This window comes from Peromyscus maniculatus, chromosome 15 (genome assembly GCF_049852395.1).
Source record: "Peromyscus maniculatus bairdii isolate BWxNUB_F1_BW_parent chromosome 15, HU_Pman_BW_mat_3.1, whole genome shotgun sequence".
Lineage (NCBI taxonomy): Eukaryota > Metazoa > Chordata > Mammalia > Rodentia > Cricetidae > Peromyscus > Peromyscus maniculatus.
Genome location: NC_134866.1, coordinates 68,274,247 through 68,295,174, shown reverse-complemented (window position 1 = coordinate 68,295,174; position 20,928 = coordinate 68,274,247). Strand labels below are relative to the sequence as shown.

Sequence of the window (20,928 nt, the reverse complement as noted above, 5' to 3'; positions counted from 1 at the left end):
AATGTTCCACTTTATGGTTGGACTTTATTTGCTCTATTAAAAAATTATGACTGTTTTTTTGTGAATGTATGTCTGTGTACCATGTGCATGCCTTGTACTCATAGAGGCCAGAGAGGGTGTTGGATCCCTTGAGACTGAAGTTATAGTCAGCTTTTGAGAGGGTATGTAGGTGTTGGCAATCTAATCCAGATCCTATGGAAGAGCAACCCATGTTCTTGAGTGATGTCTCCAATCCCTATTTGATGTATTTAAATTAAAAAATTTTTTTTTTGAGAATTTCACAGAATATATTTTGATTATACTCACCCCAACTCTTCTCAGATCCACTTCCACCAAGCAGTTTGCCCAAATTCATATCATTTTGTATTTTTTTTAAACCTATCTGGTTAAGTTTGTGCTCTCAAATGCTCTTTGAGTGTGCGGCTATATCCAGGACCATGATCAGCCTACTGGAGAATTGTTTTGGGAAGCATTTTGAAGCCCAAATTTCTTCTTTTTCATGTACCACTTTCTTACTATTTAGAAATTTCTCAAACGTCTCTGATTGCTTGTAAATGCTGTGTAAGAAACCTCTTGCTCTTTTAAAATGAGAATAGAATCCCTTAGGGCCCTTTTGAAGGAAGAAGAGCCTATAATTGATGATGTCTCTATAAGTGTCCTCAGGCCAGATGATTGTATCTAAATTTAGCCTTTGTACTTGAAGAAACTTCAAGGATTATTGGAAGCTGAGAAAAGATGTGATGCCTGTTTCCCATTGGTGTAACATACCTGCCTCTTCAAAGTGAGGCCATCAGAAGCAGCCTCATTGTTTACATGTGTGTACGACCCTTTTGGGGTGTGAAATTTGTGAACGGAGAAATAGGTGCACTGTGCTAGGCACACCAGGGCTGTCAGGGTGAGACAACATGCTTGAGTAGCCCTCTAAGTAGACTGAGGCTAGCTAAGCCATAAGGAGACAAGGGTCACAGAACACAGGGATCTCCTGATCTTTGACCCTGTTGACCTCTCTGGTGTTGGGAGGACTAAATTGATAGAAGCATCACATGCTACCTAAGCATTGAAGGGATGAAGGAAGGAGCAGAAGCACCTAACAACGTTTGGGAGGGTATTTGTATCTTGTTGTTTAGAATATCAAGCTAGGACAATCTATAATGTTCCAAATTAAAAAACAAATATTGCAGATTCAGGATATCTTAAGCAATTTGATTGAAAAATCAAAATTTTTCCCTTACAGTGCAACTTATAATTTTATTTCAATTAGTAACTGGGGGAAGGTGAGTGAAATGAAACATTTATTTCTGTCTGGTATTTGGGTCTACAGATATATATGATTGAAAATTTAATATTGTGAGGAATTTCAAGATTCTTCACTTTAAAATCTGCATGCACTTTCAAGCCCCTACAGTATGGCTATTTTATTTTTGGAATAAAGAAATCTGATATTTTTATTATATATTAGAGCAAATTCCATTTTAAAGGAAATGCAGTCTTAAATATTTCTGCTGAGTAGATTGCAATGGCTTACATTTAATTAAAGACTCTTAAACTGAAATTATAAAATTCCCTGAAGAGAATCTGATCTTTGACCAGTGGCCTATGCATCCCAGCAACTATGTTTTGTGTCTGGTTACAGAAGAACTGCAAGACTTGTGCTATGTCTGCAAAATTCTGCTGAGAAGTACTTAAAAATACTCGGTGAATAGTTGAAGGTCAGCTAGCCATAAAGCCTTGTGTGAAATGTCATTAAAAAACCCATTAACCACGGTACTAGTATATTCAAGTCAAGCTGTTAAAATACACTCATATAAACATAGAAAAGATTATACATGCAGCCTACAGAGTTCTGTGGTTTGACTCTTGAAATCTAAATAAAAGTTATATTATCCTTAGAGTAAAATTCTGAAATAAAACAGTCTTCAATAAGGGCTCATTCTTCTAAGAACCTGGAGTGTCAGTCTCTCTGTGAAGTCATTCTTGTTAGTGTGAAATAGAGCAGATCTGCATTTTGCAGGGAGACAGGACTTTGACAATAGCACAGGTGTCCCCTCCCCTACCATATGCCACAAAGAAACTTTTCTGGTTTGCCGTAATTATAGCTCTTACAATTCTCTAATAACATGTGTGGTGGGTGGGGGTGGTGCCTGCAAAGGGGATGGAGGAGTCATTTTGGAGAATGAATAAACAAAGAAGAGCAAGTAGGGCTTGGTGAATTGTAAGGAATTATTGATGGCAGTGCAGGCCATGTGACAGGGAAGAATTCACCCATTTATGCATAGTGTAGATAGATTTTATATAAACTTTGCCCTTATTCATGAAATGTTGAAAGCATGGGAACAAACCAGACATATACTGATAGAATAAAAATGTGAAAAACATGCTACTTCAATACCCCAAGTAGTTAACATTTTCCCATCCTCAAACCAATGTTAACAAATCCAAGGACACTATTTGTAAGTCAACACAGCCTGAGCAGTGATCATTTGTCAACCTGTGAGGACCTTCCTTTCAGAAAAAGGGAACAATTAATTTGACTCTCATTCTGCATTTTTGTTTTAGTTAAGTCTTATTGAGTAGGGAAATTTCTAGGAATCCATATAACATGAAGACTGGGGTTAACATATTATATTAGGGATTTTAGGTGCTCTTGTTATGCAGAAACCCACATGGCTGGTTTGCTTTTTTGTGCTAACCACTCTACCATCCATAAATACACAGTAAAACTAAAATATATCTAGTGACTTCAGCTGGCAATAAAAATAATTACAGTAGTTATCAAATGAGCATATTATATATTAATGAAGCAACACAAAATAAAACTCATGAAAGTGAAAGCCATTTATGACAGGTACTTTTTGAACCTTTACTTAAATTTCCATGAATGCATGCTGGAGTGATAACTTAATTTGTTTCTTATTTAACTATATTCAAATAGTATTGATAAGAAAGTATTTGTTTTAGTGATTAGTTATTGACATTTTATTTAAAGAAACTCACATGCAAAGGCATTTAAATGTCTCTGATATGCTTTGAACATTGTCTTTACATTTCCCTTCTCATAGGACAGAGTGTGTCTTCATTCAAACTCTCTGAAGTTTTTATTGTATCTTCTTTTACTATAAGATCATAGGGACAACTAAAATTAGACAGACATCATTTGAATGATGCTTTGATGAAAGGCTAGGCATTTAATTGTTTTCCTCAAGTTGGTGTAAAAGATTAATTGCAACATCTGTGCCAGAAAAAGCCTGTAATTGTTTTTTTTTTTTGTTTTTTTTTTTTTGGTTTTCCGATTGTTTTAAGCTTTTATATTCACCAGAATTAGGCATGGATCTAATAATAATAAATATTATTAATAAGTCTTATCATTTGAATACCCATATGCCTTAGCTTGAATAAATACAATCTGAGTGTATAGGTTAGGGTAAATGGAGATATAAGAGAAATGTTAACACACATCTATAGAGTTTGCCTTAGTAGTTTAGTCAGCATTGCGCTGATGTATAGTGGGACTGGGACTGGCAAGAAAAGATCATTTTGATTGTCCTCAACTATACTTTTCTCTTTTCTTATTGGATGTTGAATATTGATGCCTCCCAACATGGAAGGAAGCAGTTTATAAGAGAAGCAATCCAGCAGAGAGGAATGTTTTTCTCTTTTACAGATGGATTTGTAGGGGCAGTGTTGGCTCCGTCATACTTGTCTCTTCCTTATGCTTCTCAAGCATGTCCTAAGCCTGTGTGTGAGGGAAAGCATTCCCCTGGGCAGGTGGGAAGGCCTGATGTAGTCTGTGTATCTTCCATAGCTCTGTGCCTCCATAAGCACCATGTTCACCTTAATGACACTGTAAATAGGGCAGCTGCAGTAGCCGGACTCTATCACACATGGCTGAATAGCATTCTGGTATGGGTGAACCCTCAAATTCTCTCTTTTCCTAGAAACCTAGACTGGGAGTTCTGTACTTCTGGCAGCAGAAAAGTCAGCTGGGTTAAGTGTTTGGTGCTGTGTGGCATTCAGTCCAAAGAATGGTTTGATATGTAGGACTTGAAATATGTAATTAGAATGTTTACATACAACATCAGGATTATCCTTGGTGAAAATATCAATAGCAAGGAATAAAATGAGTCTGATCCTGGCACATATTATAAAGACGATTATGTACAGAGGTAAAAGGCTCCTTCTGGTCTTTTCATAGACAAACCTGGACCAGTCCCTCCCATCTAGGAAGGCCTGGTTTTGATGTACCCAGGATATTCTCTCACTGCTTCACTGAATACACGTGACCATTGCATTATAAATGATATAGGAACAAATTTTACTTTTTTAAAAATAGACACTTGAGGCAGAGAATGAAAAGGCCAGAAGGAATCCTTTCTCATTCCTTCCTGAATAGAGACTAATCTTTTTTTTAAATGTATGGGCCAGTTGTTTTTTATATATGGTCTGGTGAAATGGTGTTAATTTCAACTTTGTTTGGCAGCTCACAGAGTCCTCAATTGTACATTTTGGGACCAAATGTCTATGTAATTTCTGTTTTCCTTTTGAGAACTCTGTTGTCATCTTATGCATATTGAAGTGTTTTGATTATTTGCTCCTACGCTCTTAAAATGGAATTTTTCTTCTTATTGTAATTACACCACAGCAATTTGAAGAGCAAGACCCACTTGCCGCAAGGTGATTGCACTTAACTCATAGAGCTTCAGAGCCCTTCTCTTTCATGTATATGAGTGTGAGCAGCCCTGTCTTCTGACACACCCTGCCAAATCTTCCATTTAAGTATTGTGAAAACTCTCTGTTTTTTTCAGGTCGAATGAGTGATATGGTTGTGAATGGTCATCCAATAGATTCAGAGCCTAAAGAAGATGAGCCATGCAGTGAAGAAACAGACCCACTGCATGATCTGTTGGCTGAAATTTTACCTGAATTACCAGATTCCTTTGAAATAGACATATACCACACTGATGAAGATGAAGAAGAAGAGGAGGAGGACTGTGCAAATGCAACTGATGTCACAACTACCCCCTCAGTGCAGTACATCAATGGGAAGCAGCTCGTCACCACGGTGCCAAAGGACCCAGAGGCTGCGGAAGCTAGGCGTGGCCAATATGAAAGTGTTGCACCTTCTCATAATTTCTCAGACAGTTCTGCAAGTGACACCCATCAGTTTATCATAGCAGAAACGGAATTGTCCACTGCCATGCAATTTAACCAATCTGAAGAAGCCACCGAATTGTTAGAAATCACATGGAAACCTGAGACTTACTCTGAAACACCAGAACACTTTTCAAGTGGTGAACCTGATCTTTTTCCTACAATCTCATCCCATGATGGTAAAACCACCAAATGGGCAGAGTCCATCACAGAGAGCACCCCAAACCTTGAAAATCCAGAGCACCAGCAGCCCAAGCCTATACCTCTGTCTCCTGAAGAGTCTTCAGGAGAGGGTGCCATTGACCAAGTATCTCAAAAAACAGTCTTCTCTGGGGCTACAGAAGTAGCATTTGGCAAAGAGGCGAAACAAAGTCCTACCATAACTACCTCTAATGTACTTTCAAGTTCTGTGTCAGTAAATGTCTTGGAAGAAGAACCAATTACCCTAACAGGAACCCCACAGACTGATGACTCCTTGTCTGCTGTGGACAGCTGGGTAGAGATGACATCTAGGCAAACCATAGAGTTCTCAGGGAGTTTTCCAGCCCCGATTATGGAAGGGTCTGGGGAAGTGGAAGAATATGAAAATAAAATCTTCACCATGGTAACTGATTTACCACAGGGAAGTCCTCCAGATACACTCATCCCTTTGGATATGAGCGCGATAACGACCACAGATGGCCATTTCCACAGTCCGGAAACCAGCACTCCTTTGGAGTTAGAGCTCCCCTCTACAAGTGGAAAACCTTCACAGTCTGTAATTCCAACAGATGCTTCGGAGTGGGTTTCCGGTACATCTTTTGAAGAAAGGACAAGGCAAGAAGACAAAGAGGAAACTATAAAGTCGGCCCCTGTCATTGAAGCCCAATCACCAACACAGAAGTCGAATCACTTCATTTTACCTCCGGGCTTAGAAAGCTCAAATGGAGCTGCATCAGGTGACTCAGCTCCCTGGGAAAGTTTCACCCCAGAGACAACACCCACAGGGGCTGAACAGGAAATGGCAACTTCTACTCCTCCTGCTTTTAAAGAAACAAATGATTGGGTCAGTTTGGAGGCACGGACCTTTAAGCATAGTAGTAGCAGTCAGCCCCTGGTCCAGGAAGTGCGGCCCACTCTCTCAGGATGGCCCCCCTCTCTTTCTATGGAACAGGGCTCGGGAGATGCTGGTGCTGATCCAGAATCCACGCCTGCTTCATTTTTATTAACTTTAGAGTCCGAAACCCCAGTCAAAAAAGAATTACCCAGTACTCTGTCTCCCAGTGTGGAAGCTTCATTCCCCTCTGAACCAACAGGATTAGCTCTGAGTACTGCACAGGATAGAGGAGTTGCTGAAGTTATGAACCAGGCATCTGAGGACACACTGACTTCAGAAGTAGCAGGAAAGCCAACTCCCCAGGCAGAAGGAAAGGATTTTTCTACAGCCTTTCCTTTGGGAGAAGATTTTAGCGGTGACTTTGGTGAAGATTCAACAGTGTCTTATCCAATAACGGAAGAGGCGAGACTGGGGACGGGAGGCTCTGAGAAAGACCGAGTTAGGCATGTGCAGACTTCATCATCTATACCACCTACCTCAGATGACATCAACCTAGTGCCTGCCTCCAAAGGGCTCGGCAGTACCACGGCCAGCATCTCAGCCTTCCCCTGGGAAGAGTTCATCACCTCAGCTGAGGGCTCCGGTGAGCAGCTGGCCTCAGTCAGCAGCTCTGTTGACCCAGGGCTTCCCCTTGCTGTGGACACTTTTTCTGGTACAGAGTCTCCGTATTTTGATGAAGGGTTTCAAGAAGTGGGTGCCGTGACGGGAGCAGATAAAAGATCCACTGCTTTGCCAACAGCAGAAACTGGAAATACGGTCGATCCGACAGAAAATGGGGACATACAGGTAAAAGGCGCAACTTCAGTGGACTTTCCCCAAACCATGGAGCCAGCCAAATTATGGTCTAAACAGGAAGTCAATCCTGTAAAACAAGCAACTGAAACTGAAACAGCATCCGAGGACAAAGCTCCAGAGCAAATGACTTTTGACTCTCTCCACAGTTCTCTTGCACCAGAACAAAGAATTTTGGAATCCCAAACACTCCCTGAAACTAGACTCCAAACTTCAGATTACTCCATGGTAATGACAAAGACAACATACAACACTAATGAGGAAATGGGGGAGGAAGGCATGGCCATAGCTCATCAGTCTACTCCACATCCAGGGACCAAAGGCTCGGAATCATATACTCCTCCTTCTGAAGCTACTGGGAAGCCACATTCTTTCCCAGCTACCACTTTAGTGACTGAATCTACAGCTAGAAGTGTAGTTATGGATACCTCAACCCAAAAGGAAGAAAGTCTACAACTCTTCGAAAAGGTTATGAAGCCAATAATTAAAGAGTCAAACACTGATCTCTCATTCTCTGGACTGGGATCAGGGGAGGCCTTGCCCCCTCTACCTACAACACCAGTGAGTTTGACTGAAATGGAGCAGATCCTTAGCACATTGTATCCTGAGACATCTCACACGGATAGTTTAGGAACAAACATTTTAAGTGATAGAGTGGAAGATGATGAAAGAATAGAAAATGAGACAGATGAAGTTAGAACACTCATTTCCAAAACAGGCAATGTCTCTCAAGATAGTAAGGAAGTGCCCAACACAACTTTGAGTGATGGAGGAACAGAAGGACCCACTACTTCACCTCTGCCTTTCACCAAGCACATGGACATGGAGCATTCTCCAAATCAGACCCTCCGGTGGGAAGAGGAAACGCAGACACACAGACCACAAACCATGACTGAACAGATCTCTACTGAGAATTCTTCAACATCTGAAACTGAAGCAGCAGCGACCTCTTCCACGGTTTTTCTAGATCGAACTTACAGTATCGAAATGACCAAAGCATTTGCTGCATCAGCATCAAAACAAGCTGATTTCTTTGATGTAAATTCCGGAGAAGGGTCTGGAGAAGTGGATGCTCTTGGTTTAATGTACACCTCTGGACCTACTCAGGCAAACAATCAAGGAGACAGTACGTTTGCTTCTGATGGGTTTCTGGAAAAGCATCCAGAGGTGTCAAGGAATGAGCCTGGAGCTACTGATGGACCAACAGCATCAGCAATGCTACCGCATCCCTCAGAGTACAATGAGAATTCCCTGCATCCAACTAGCACACCGCCAAGCACAGTGCTGTATGAGAGTCCCACAGAAGGTATGGTAGGTGGTTTGCAAGACCACATCAGATTTGAAGGTTTTACCTTGAAACCTAACAGAAGAAAACCAACTGAAAACATTATTATAGATCTAGACAAAGAGGATAGTAAGGATTTAGGATTGACAATTACTGAGAGTGCTATTGTTGAAATTCTACCTGAGCTGACATCAGATAAAAACATTATTATAGACATTGATCACACTAAACCTGTATATGAGTACATCCCTGGAATACAAACAGACCTAGATCCAGAGATGCCGTTGGGATCACAGGGCAGTAATGAAGAAACCCTTCAAATTCAAGAGAAGTACGAGACAGCTGTTAACCTTTCTACAACTGAGGAAGCCTTTGAGGGCTCTGGTGACGCCCTTTTTGCTGGCTACAGGCAAGCAATGTACAATGAGTCTGTAAGTTCTGAGGATATAAAGCAGCCAGAGCACACAAGCTTTAACTTTGCAACTGGGGTCCCAGTTCCCAGCATAGAAACAGAATTAGATACTTTCCTTCCCACAGTGTCAACCCTGCACACCCCTAGTAAGCTAACCACAGTTGGTCCAGAGATTGAAAGCCCCAAAATAGAAGCAGTGTCTCTGGATGATATATTTGAATCCAGCACCTTGTCGGATGGCCAAGCTATTGCAGACCAAAGTGAAGTAATATCAACACTGGGTCATTTGGAAAGGACACAGGAAGAATATGAAGAGAAGAAATACGGAGGGCCTTCTTTCCAGCCTGAATTCTTTTCAGGAGCAGGGGAGGCATTGACAGGTCCCCCTGCTTATGTAAGTATTGGTAGTACCCACATTGTGGCTCAGCATTGGACAGAGATCCCTCATGTGACAGGAGGATCTGACTCAGCACCTTACACGGAAGGAACACCTGCGGTTTTCTCTCTGGCAGAATTCTCACCCCAGACACCAGGGTCCCCCTTCCCTGTCTATGTAAACAGTGGAGTCTCCGAATACCCAGAGGTTCCCCACACAAGTGCTCACCTGGGTCCTGGTGCTGTCGCATCACAAAGACCTGTGGATGATTCTTTTAAGGAAGTCCGTGCTAATATTGAAGCAACCATCAAGCCATCTGGTGAAAAAGATATCCACAGAACTGAGCCTCTGTTCTTGTCTCCTGACCCTACATCGGGTATTTCAGAAGATGAAAGTAAGCCTAACCTACTAGAAGAACTGGAAACTGCTCCCACAGAACTAATTGTTGAAGAAGAAACGGAGACCTCCCAAGATTCCCCAAACAAAGCCAATGATCCAGGAGAAACAATTGGAATGTCCCCCAGTGTCAGAACACTGGAGAGTGGACTCGGCCTTACAGCTGCAGATAAACTTGAATTAGTAGGTGCTACACAGCGGCCACATCCTACTTCTCCTTCTGTGGCTTTCAGGGTTGAGACAGGTGTGGTACCGCAGCCCATCCCACAGAAGCCTGAGGAGCCCACCTTTCCTTCCTTGGAAATTAATCAGGAAACATATACATCTTTAATTGGAGAAGACTCCATAACAACAGCATCTGAAAAGCAAGTGTCAAAAAGAATTCTTGCTCACAATAACCAGGCAACAGTCAGCACTCTGGATCTAAATACTGACCATTCCATACCACCATTTTCCATTCTGGACAATTCTAATGAAACTGCTTTCCTGATTGGCATTAATGAAGAGTCCGTGGAAGGCACAGCAGTTTATCTACCAGGTAAGATGTCAACACTGATACATCTGTTTCCAAGGCTTGGATCAGTCCCTTGGTTCTAACCTATACATGTATATAGGTTCTGTGTAATGTGAAATTCATAGAGACTTTTATATTGTTCAGGCCAACCAAGCCACAGTAGTGAGTCATAACTTGATGCAATGAATTTAAGTATGGACATTTCTGTACTTTACAGACATACTTTGCATTTTTTTCTGCGTCTTACAGACAACATACAGTTTGTAGATAAAGTGAAATAATGGTGCAAAACTCAATGTGTTTTCATATACAGCTGAAATATTGCCTTGTCCTGTGTTACAATTATGCATCATAGCTGTAAAACTGGAGGAAATCAGACTTTTCTTTTAAAGTCCCTTCCCTTTAATAGATGCTATTATAAGCTGTCAGGCCTTTGACATTTGAGAATAGTAACTGTTCTTACAGATGCTTGTGGTTGGTGCAATCAATTACAGTTTGTATTCTAGTGTGATTTCCTTCCTTAGAAAAAACACTTTACACAATTCTAACTTAGCTCTTAGTCATAGTGTATTTAGTGTATGTTTACATTCTACCTCTTGAGAAATTAATTCCTATTTATATACTGACTATAAAAAAGCATAAATTTGATACTACTTCATATAGACCATTTCATTTAATCTTCACAAAATACCTTAAAACTCATCCTTTTACATGAGCTCCATGTAAAAGGATAAGACAGTGGTATTCAGAAAGGGTCAGTAATTTGCCCAAGGATACACAGCCACACCACGGCAAAAGTGGGGTTGACAAAACAATCCTACTCTCATGTCCATGGTCTTTTTACTGCCCTTTTATTGGTTTTCAATATAGCAAAAAATTAACAACTGATATTTAATAATATGTAAACCAGAAAACTTGGAATATTTGCTTAACAGAAGTGATCTTTTTTAAAATCTAGCCTAATAATGTTGAAAAGTCATCTTATTGTCTGTTCCTAGAATGTTAATATTTAAATAGGAATAATAATAAAACTCACAAATAACCACCATCACCTACCTAGAAAGAAAGCAAGAAAGGAAGAGATGGAGGGAGGGAAACAGGGAGGGAGAAGAAACAAGATTTTAAAGGCTGTGTTGATTGAAAATATGTCTCGTATTAAATACTATATTTAGGTCATGGCTATTAGAATTATTCTTCTAGTCATGTTAATATTACTGTAACAAATGTTACTGTGATTTTACCTTGAGAATCAGAAGAATACATTTATTAGAAGGTTATGATTTTAGTAAAAGGCTGATAGAGTATTTTGTGAATATAATTTATTTAAGGTAGTTGACACTGAGCGTATTTTGGAGAATCACTATATTAAACATATAATGATATGTGTACCTCAGTGTGCTGTCTGGTGTCTATGATGGGACTGAAAGCATGTCACAGTGCCACAAGCATGGCCACCACCTAAGTGTCAGTTGGATTCTGTTCAGTAGGTGTGTCATAGACTACAACCTTGTCCCCTAGGCAGAGTTCTTTAGTATGTGGCAAACCAAGACTGTAGGGAGATTTTAAAAAATCTTTGGACATACAAGAGAAAGTATTTTAGAAAAATCAAGGCAGATTTTAGAGAAATTGAGTAAGCATATGATTTTTAATATGAATAAATGAATGTTTAGACTCATCAGGTCCTGTAGTTGTCCAGATTTTATGTAATGCTAAGGAAGGTTGAATTTGAACTTCTCATCTGGGAATGGATTATGTTCTTTCTATAGCCAGTGTTTCATCAGAACTTAGACATCTTTTCATATGCAGTTATTTCAGGATTTGGGGGAGGTAAGATTTTTGAAAACACAGTTGTATACATATAGCATCCATTTTATTTCAATTGTTTGGTAAAACTTTTGAATTTCAGCTGGATCCTTGGACATTTTGAGAACTAAGCAATTCTGAAATAATATTAAATTTCATAATAAAAATACATATATCCACACTATATAACAAAATAATATATGTGCTTCAGAGGTATCAAGTATTTATATTTAGAAAATATATCTTAACTATTACATTTAACTGAAAATTTGTGGTTTGGACTTTTCATCCATCTCCTAGGAGGATTAGTTTTATTAAGAAAATTGTAATAAAATTTGGGGCTTCATTTTAAGTGAGCATTTTGAATTTGGGGTTGTTTTACACAGCAGAGTTTAATCCATGTGTTGCTTTTCTTCAAGTATAGTTTAAAGGAGTACATTGGAACGTGTTTTTGGAAAAGGCATGTTAATGTAGCAGAAGAAACTTCAGTGCACACTTTCGAAGACAGTTTCAGAGCATTAATTGGTAAAAGGCAATAGTAATTCAAACACTGGTAACAAGCCAATCTGCTAAAAGAATGCATGTTCTGTGTTCCCAGCCATTTCACATGAACTAACATCGTTTAAAAGAATACATTTCCATTCACTGTGCACATATGTGTAATCATTTTTAACTAAAATCAATGCCATTATCATGCCAACTAAATCTGCCATAGAATATATTAGTGGACAGATGGGGCATAATGTATTGTTTATAAGTAATAATGATTGAATCCTAGAAATGACTAGATGGGATTTGTAATAATTAATTTTAATGCCAAGAAACACTCCAGAGTAATGTTAACTTTGTGTGCAGTATCTCTGAACTGCTATGGTAAAGCTTATGCCATGGTAGTAGTAAGTGACATTTTGTGATAAAATACATTTAAACCCAGGAGGAGAGGCTAAGTGTTCTTATCTTCCTGAACGTGATAGGACCTGATCACTGCAAAACGAATCCATGCCTCAATGGAGGCACCTGTTATCCCACGGAGACTTCCTACGTGTGCACCTGCGTACCTGGATTCAGCGGGGACCAGTGTGAACTGGGTAAGACGCTCTTGGCTGAAGAGCTATGGCACTTTTCTAGCAGCTGTCACGGGAGAAAAGGTGTACTGTAGAATCGATCAGCAATTTCAGAGAAACCTGTGTATACACAAACTGTATATTAAATGGGTTAATTAAACAGGTTTTTGGTGGTTCTGCCAATAAAATCCATACCCACCAAGGCTTCACAAGGCCATCCTGTCTTTTTGTAAACCTCTGAAGTAACTGAAACTTCACTACCAGACAAGAGATTCTTTATCAGTTCCTGGGCTCATTGGATTCACCAATTAGCAATGGAAACACTTTACTCTGAATATTTTTAAAAGTGTTTTAGGGTTTCCAGTTTCAACAAAGAAACATTCATGAAAGACAATTTCAGACTTAAAAAATTGAAATTTTTTTTGGTGTGTGTAACATTGACCAAAATAAAACAGATAATGTACTTATACAAATTACTTTAATAAAATCTGCAATTTTTATTTAGCTGTCATCATGTGTCTTATCTAGCAACCTCTCACTTACTAGAACATTTTTGCCCCCTTTGTTCACATTTACAATTTTATTTTAGATTTTGATGAATGTCATTCTAACCCTTGTCGAAATGGAGCCACGTGTGTGGATGGTTTTAACACATTTAGGTGCCTCTGCCTTCCAAGTTATGTTGGTGCCCTGTGTGAACAAGGTAAGAGCTATTATAGCATTTTTTGTGTGTGTGATGAACATTAATGATGTTAATGTTGGGACTTGCTCTATATGCTTTGTATTGGGAAAGTTCATAGGTTACATTAGGGTTCCTTGTATGTGAATAGCCCCAAACATGTAAACTCTAGAGTGGACTTCACTGTGTTTGTTTTGCTGATATGCTGGGATCATAATGGGCACACTGGGGTGAATTTAAAGACATCTGGTTAAAAAAAAAGAAATACAGTTTTAAGTATTATTTCTGGGAACACAACGATCCTTTATCATCTCATGACCTGTATGTGTACCAGGACTAATGAGTTGCCTTATTTTATCCCCATAAGCATTTGAGATTCTGGGGCTTATGTTCATGGTCAGCCATTTCTAGGGAAGGCCTTGACGCATGGTCATAGTGCATTAGCTGTGGCTCGTCACACACTTTGTGGAAGAAGTTGCATAATTGCTCCCAGGAAGCTATTCTGTTAAAGAAGCACCTAGGTTTTCTGAATGAAAGAAAGGCCCCAAATCTCACAATCCTTGTGATTTGCCCTTTGTGGCCAAACTCATAGCGTGGTCCAGGTGGTTAGTGGTAATATTGCTTATCTCATCGTTCAGAAACAGACAGCAGACTCAGCACACTGAGCTTCCGAATGCCCGTTTCCTCTACGGAAAGCCACGCAGTGGTTTGGCTTCGGTAAGAATGCTCTGTGTCAGTCTTCCATTCCACACAACAGAATGAAAGGTACACTGGGATGCATCAGCCCACTCTCCCATTTTGTGCCATTAATCCAGATGTTCACTACAAACATGAAAGCAAGGGGAAACCCGTAGTCACATGGACCAAAGTTACTGTTGTAGGGGATGGCTAATAGCTACATTTTAAAGATGTTTTTTCTCGTTTAAAATTGCACAAAATAAGTCAGTTTCAGATTTTACATGTGAAAACAGACCAAGCTCATACCCTTTTTAAAATATTTTTTTTGGCTTGAGGATTTAGCTCACTGGCAGAGTGCTTCCCTAGCAAGCACAAGGCCCTGGGTTCGTTCCTCAGCTCCAGAAAAAATTTTTTTTTCACATTTACTTATTATTTTGTGCCATGCCATACATGTGGAGGAGGACATCTCTTTGTTATTGTTTGTTTGGTTTGGTTTTTAGAAACAGAGTTTCTCTGTGTATCCCTGGCTGTCCTAGAATTCACTCTGTAGACCAGGCTGGCCAGGAACTCACAGAGATCCATCCACCTGCCTCTGCCTCCCAAGTGGCTAGGACTAAAGTCCTTCACCACCACCACCTGGTCCAAACTCGTATTCCTAAAGTAAGAGTAAGAAACAAATTACCTCATGAACACAAAAAGGGAAGGCACTTAAGCATTCCAATGCATTGCAATGATTATTAATATGCAGTTTCCAGTCCAGGGAGCTACTCAAACAAACAATAATTTGTCTGAATATTTGTTGAGCACCTACTGTTGTCCTGACACTAAAACACTAAAGATAAATTTTCAACCAGGACCAACTTATTGATCTTGGTAAATCAGGGAGAACCGTTGCTTGGATGCATCACGGTTTTCCAAGTGCTAACAACTTTGCGATGTGTTAGGAACTAAGGCTTAGGGAAGACCAGTGATGCATTTAAGGTGACATACAAGTCACATGATCCTGAGCAGCATGCTTCTAAAGTCCAAGGTTTCCCACCGTCTTCCCACTCTCTAGGGCAGAGATCTCACTTGATGAGCATCTGATGGATTAAGTGGGAAAGGAGTCTCTGAAGGGACTCTGGACCTGGTTACCTCTCCTCTCAGCTTTGAAACGAGACCGATTGCTTCTTTATTACTGGTGCCGCCTAACTTTCAGGAGCCTCTGTTTTCTCTCCAGCAAGCCTAACCTTCCTGTGCTTTATTTGCTTCCGACTGTCTACCCGGCTGTTTACCCAGCACAGCTGCACTCCTCTCAGTCACGGCCCGGGCACAGGAAGATCTTTCTCTCTTCTTTTCAGGTTGCCTAAGAACAAATGTTTTCTTCATTAACAGCAGCACTGTTAGTCTGTCAGCTTTCTGTCCAAAGTTCCTATGACTGTGTGTCATTGTTCCTGACCTTTGCCCTGCATGAGTAACTGCTGAAGTCTCAGTGACTTTGAACAGGGGACGTATTTTGGCGAATAATCACAAACTCTAGAAAGGGCTTTTGGAACAGGAAAGAAACAGGTGCAGACAGATTGCTGCTGTGAAGGCAATGAATGATACTGCTTGCGGAGGCCAGGGGTCGAGGTGTCGACAATATCTTTAAGGCTTAACAGCTCTGTGTCGGAAGTACAGAAAATGTCACCTACACAGCCCAGGACAGATTTTTTATAGAGTAGTTTGAAGCGAGACTGTTCAGCTTCTGCAGTCATGAACAGGAGTATCCAGGTCTTTGTGTTGTGACTTTTGTGCTGTAAGGACCCTGAGACATATGATGCCCGGGTACAATGATGAGTGATTTTTCAGAATGTATCATTTACGGGGGCCTGTGACAGAGCTCAGAGGTAGAATGGTTTCCCAGCATGTACAAAGCTCTGGATTCAGTCCCAAATATTGAAGATGGAGGTGGGGGGGGGGGAAACAGGGAGCTAAAAATACTTCAAAGCATTGCCTTGAAAGAATAAAACAAACAAAAACCCAAAAGCAACAAAATACTGAAATTCGCACTATTTTTAGATAAAGTCAGAAAACACCAAGAGCAATTTGTTTGTTTGTTTTTCAAGATAGAGTTTCTTTATATAACAGCTCTGGCTGTCCTGCAACTTGCTCTGTAGAACAGGTTGCCATTGAACTCATAGAGATCCACCTGCCTCTGCCCCCATGTACTGGGATTAAAGGTGTGAGCCACCTCCACTGGGCCCAGGAGCAATTCTTATATTCCCTGGAAATAATACACTGGGAGATGCTCCTCGATTATGTCCTCCTGTCACACAGCTGTTAAATTCATGAATACTAGAAATTAAAGAGACAAAATTGAATTTTGACTTTACAAAAACAAAAAAGTGCCTTAATCCACTAAGTGGTCATCATACGGATATTTACAACTATAAGACAACTATGGTCTGGTAAGTTTTTTTGGGACAGAGTTATAATCCCACCTACTTGTGAAGTTGAGATTGAACAGGAGGATTTCAAGTTCAAGGACTACTTGGCCAATCTAATGAGATGCTAAAGGACATAAAGGAAGGATTAAGGTTATAGGTCAGTGGTAGAGTACTTCTCTAGCATGCATGTGGCCCGACGTTCAATTCCTAGCTCTCCAATTTTTGAAAAGTGCTCTGTTTTACTTAGTGAGTACAGGTGGTATCTATCCTGTCTTGGTCTTAATACACACGTGACTCCTTGGTATCTGGGCCCATGTTCTTATAAGACTCTGTGCACTTATGAGCTAAGGAAGGCCTTTGTCTGTTTTGGTGTGCTATAACAGACTCCCTGATGCTAACTGCTTAATGAAGGGAAGGGTTATTTAATTTCCAATCGTGCAGGCTGAAAGTTCAAGACAGGGTAACCCCATATATTTGGTCTCTGGTGGGGCTGACCTGCCATTACCATAACAGGAAGGAGAAGCAGAACGCAAACCAATCTCCTGCAGAAGGGAAAGGTCAAAAGAGAGGCAGACTGGAGACCTAAGAGGGCAGCCTTGCTCTTCTCATAAGCACCTATGTTAAGACCTGAAAAAGCATTAGCATCACAGCACCCCTTCACCTAATTACCTTCCATTCAGGCTCATCTCTTGTTTTGCCACCTCTTGATACCCCTGTACCAGGGACTGGTCTCCAGCAAATGGACCTCTAGGGGATAAGCCATAACCAAGCTGTGAAGGACGTGGTCAAGCTCTTGAATGTTATGGTTTTGATTTTGTGGAAAAGAAAAGCAGAGTTATTGACAATCCATCTTAATGACAAAAGACAGGAAAAGAAAGCAAAACTGACATCATTCCATTTATAGAAGATAAGAAAGTATGCCCAGATGTATTTCTTGTTGTAGTAATCAGAAATTTGGGTCCTAACGCTGTATGCCTTATCATCTTAATATAAACGGTGAATTGCAGGGTTAAGACAAGCTGTGTAGTTACAATCTTGCAGTATCGATTTTGGCAGGAAACGTGTTCTAAGAGGTTTCCAGCTCTCTTCCTGTCCAGGGAAGCTCATACATGGAATTTGATTTCTTCCCTGACTTCCCCCCCATTACTTAATACTTGCAAGCGAACTTTTCCCAAAGGCAAACTAACATCCAGCTGACCAACACTGGCTTCCTTTGGGGTTCTGCCAGCCACTTCCCACTGAATCACATAGCTGTGTCATGCGTCCCTCCTTTGAGAAATGGTGAGGTCCAAACAGTATAACAAGGCAACCTTCCAGGGCACGTTATCCAAAGCAGTAAGTCAGTGGCTGCCTGCATCCAAACAGCAGACTAAACTGGACCTGTGACTGTTTGCAGAGATGAGCCACATCCGTTGCAAATTGTAACTGGAAACACTGAAGTCAGGGGGAAAAAATCAAATCTCTCAGGATGAAAAATCTCAAAACTATGCATCGAGGAATCAATTAGACCGCAGTCAGGGGTTTGAGTTCCATGGGTAGCATATACAACAAGCACTGGAATTTGATTTTTTTTTTTAAATCTATGAATTGGTTAAAAAAAAAAGGGAAAGTAAATTTTATTTGGAGATCAGGAAGGTCCTTGTTGGTTTCTAAAATTCCGTTTAATGCTGCAGTTTTGTTTGTTTTTACATGGAACTGTTTCAATGTACTTGTGAGATATATTTTCCAAAGATCAAAATTATTTCAGCATAGGTAATTGAAAGACTTGGTAGTTTGACTTTTAATTAACTCCGAAACTTGGTGCCTTTGCATTGGAACTTCCCACTTGTTTTTTTGGGGCGGGGGGGAGAAGAAAGCACACACTCCAAACAATGTCCCCAAAGCTGCCTGCTCAGGATAGTTATTCCTTTCATAAATCTTACATGACAAGAGCCGTGGCCTCCCAGAGAGCTCACCGGGGAGTGAACTCTTCCAGAACTTTCTAAGTCATTGTACAAATATAGTGTTCATGACCCTGTTAGTGGGAATCTTTGTCCCATCACTAGTGAATGATCAGCTTAGAAAAGGTGCGTTGAGAAGAAATTAGTGGCAACTATTTCACAAGTAAGTCAGCCGCTCTGCAGCCTGAGAGGCTTTAAGCTGGTTGCTCTGCTGGTTTTGTCTCCTTTGAAACTGTCTTTAATTAAGGAAATTGCAATTAGTGCCTTTCCAGTCCAAAGATGTATATTTGCCCACTTGACCAGGATCCGATGGAGTTACTTTACAATGATGTCTTTGTCACTGTGACCAAAACTTATGAATCATTTTACTTCAGGGACATTGCATAGATACTAGTTTGGGTGTCCTATCAACACAGGAACTGAGGAGCCAAGTTCGAATGACGTAGGTAAGTCTAATAAATCTTGGCTTTGTTTCTTCTCAGACACTGAGACTTGTGATTACGGCTGGCACAAATTCCAAGGGCAGTGCTACAAATACTTTGCTCATCGCCGCACATGGGATGCCGCTGAAAGGGAGTGTCGTCTGCAGGGTGCCCACCTCACCAGCATCCTGTCTCACGAGGAACAAATGTTTGTGAATCGTACGTACCGGATGTGAACTTTTTGGGACTTCACTCATCCTTCTACTATCTTAGCTTTCTGTGGATCCCAGTTAAAGTAGTTCTCTGTGCCTTTGTTCAGTTTATGAAGTCTCTCACCCGTGAACTATATAAGATAACCCACGTTATGTCTCCACTTCAGAACACCTTCAGATATGGTACAAGAAGTCATTACTTAGCATTCCAGCAGCGACAGGTGGAACAGTAGCATATAGGTTGAATCATGAGTAATTGCTATTTGATCTTTATTTTCCCCCTCACACGAATGGTTATTTCCTGTTGCTCAATATAGTTCTTATCATGGTTAGTTATCACCACCATTTCTATGTTGACTATTTTTATGTGTTGTCAAAGCGAAGCATAAAGTTGATTAATTTTTCCTGCAAATTACAGTAGAGTTGTGAATAGCACCCTAATCGTAACTCTGTATGCACTGGTTCTCCTCCAATGGTCTCCTAACTTTAGAAAGTGAGCTGCCCATCAAGATCACAGATTGAAAGCTCATAAAACCAAGTACTGGGAGTGTCTCCTAACATCTTAACTCACAGGAAAGAGGGGGGCAGCTAGTTTTTATATAGCACATACTTTGCTCATGGATGTTCAATTAAATGTATCTTCATGATGCCTTCTATTCTTCTGAAATAGTTTTGTTAATTTGTGATTTGGGTAGAGTACACTGAACTTTATTGCATGATATTTTAGTTAGCGATTTATATCATGGAAAATACCTTTGAAAGTAATTTTTCAGAACTACTTGGACTTCATGTTTATTGTTTTGAGCAAAGATGTATTTTTTTCCAAGAGAAGGGAGAATGTATAATAAAATCTAGTGTATTTCAGTGGTTTACTAAATCTTTGAAAATGGCATAGGTTAACAAGAAAAGTAAGTGATTACTTTCTATCTAGTAAAGATAGAAAAGTATTTAGTTATGGTTAATTTCCAAGGAAATGACTGCCTCTGATATTATTAATTTTTTCATAGTGTTTGAAAATGTGCTTGTTAATTTAGTGCTCATTGGGTGGAAGAAGAATAAACTAGGAAAGTTTTTATTTTTATGAATAGCTAAGTAAAAAAACGAGAGAAGAGGATCCATAACTCACTCTGAAAGTATTTTTCTTTGAAGTGGTGCTTTGGAACAGCGGTAAAACATCTGCCTTCTGTCCTTTAGGTTTGGGTCATGATTACCAGTGGATAGGCCTCAATGACAAGATGTTTGAACACGACTTCCGCTGGACTGATGGCAGCGCCCTGGTAAGATGCTGAGGAGGATGAAAGCATTAGGGTACCAGGCATGGGTTTTATGTTAGAGAGAGCAATGGGCTGGCTAGCATCACTCTGTGAAGCAAGTAAGGAAGTATGGGGCCTCAGCTAACTCATCCAGCCACCAGGGCCCTCTCCCAGAGCTGTGGCACTCTTCAAGGACAGTAGAGCAGACTCTGCGGAAAGGGACAGCTAGACAATAAAAGCTGTGCTGCCCCATCCTTCCAGATGGCTAGCTTTGCTTTTTTAGCTTTGAAGCAAAAAGGGAAAGAATAAATGTGAGAGAGGCCAGACAGTCTTTTACAAGTACTTTTTTCTTCTTACACAATTGCAGTGAAATCCCACTATAAAGCAAGGCTCATTTTTATGTAGGAAAACAGTTTGATTTTTAATGTAAGGAAGTTTTACAGTGTTGTA

General features: G+C 40.3%; 1 protein-coding gene across 4 annotated transcripts in view; it reads left to right on the top strand.

Annotated features, from left to right (window-relative positions):
• Positions 1-20,928, top strand: part of Vcan (versican) — a 98,553-nt gene that overhangs the window by 52,774 nt on the left and 24,851 nt on the right. For 2 of the 4 annotated variants that reach the window (XM_006980466.4, XM_015998968.3), the window contains 5 exons: positions 4,803-10,043; positions 12,797-12,910; positions 13,476-13,589; positions 19,074-19,232; positions 20,420-20,502. In XM_006980466.4, coding sequence (XP_006980528.1) covers positions 4,803-10,043; positions 12,797-12,910; positions 13,476-13,589; positions 19,074-19,232; positions 20,420-20,502 — 5,711 coding nt within the window. The remainder of the gene's footprint in view (positions 1-4,802; positions 10,044-12,796; positions 12,911-13,475; positions 13,590-19,073; positions 19,233-20,419; positions 20,503-20,928) is intronic. The other 2 variants (XM_015998969.3, XM_076552037.1) reach the window with 1 other exon arrangement.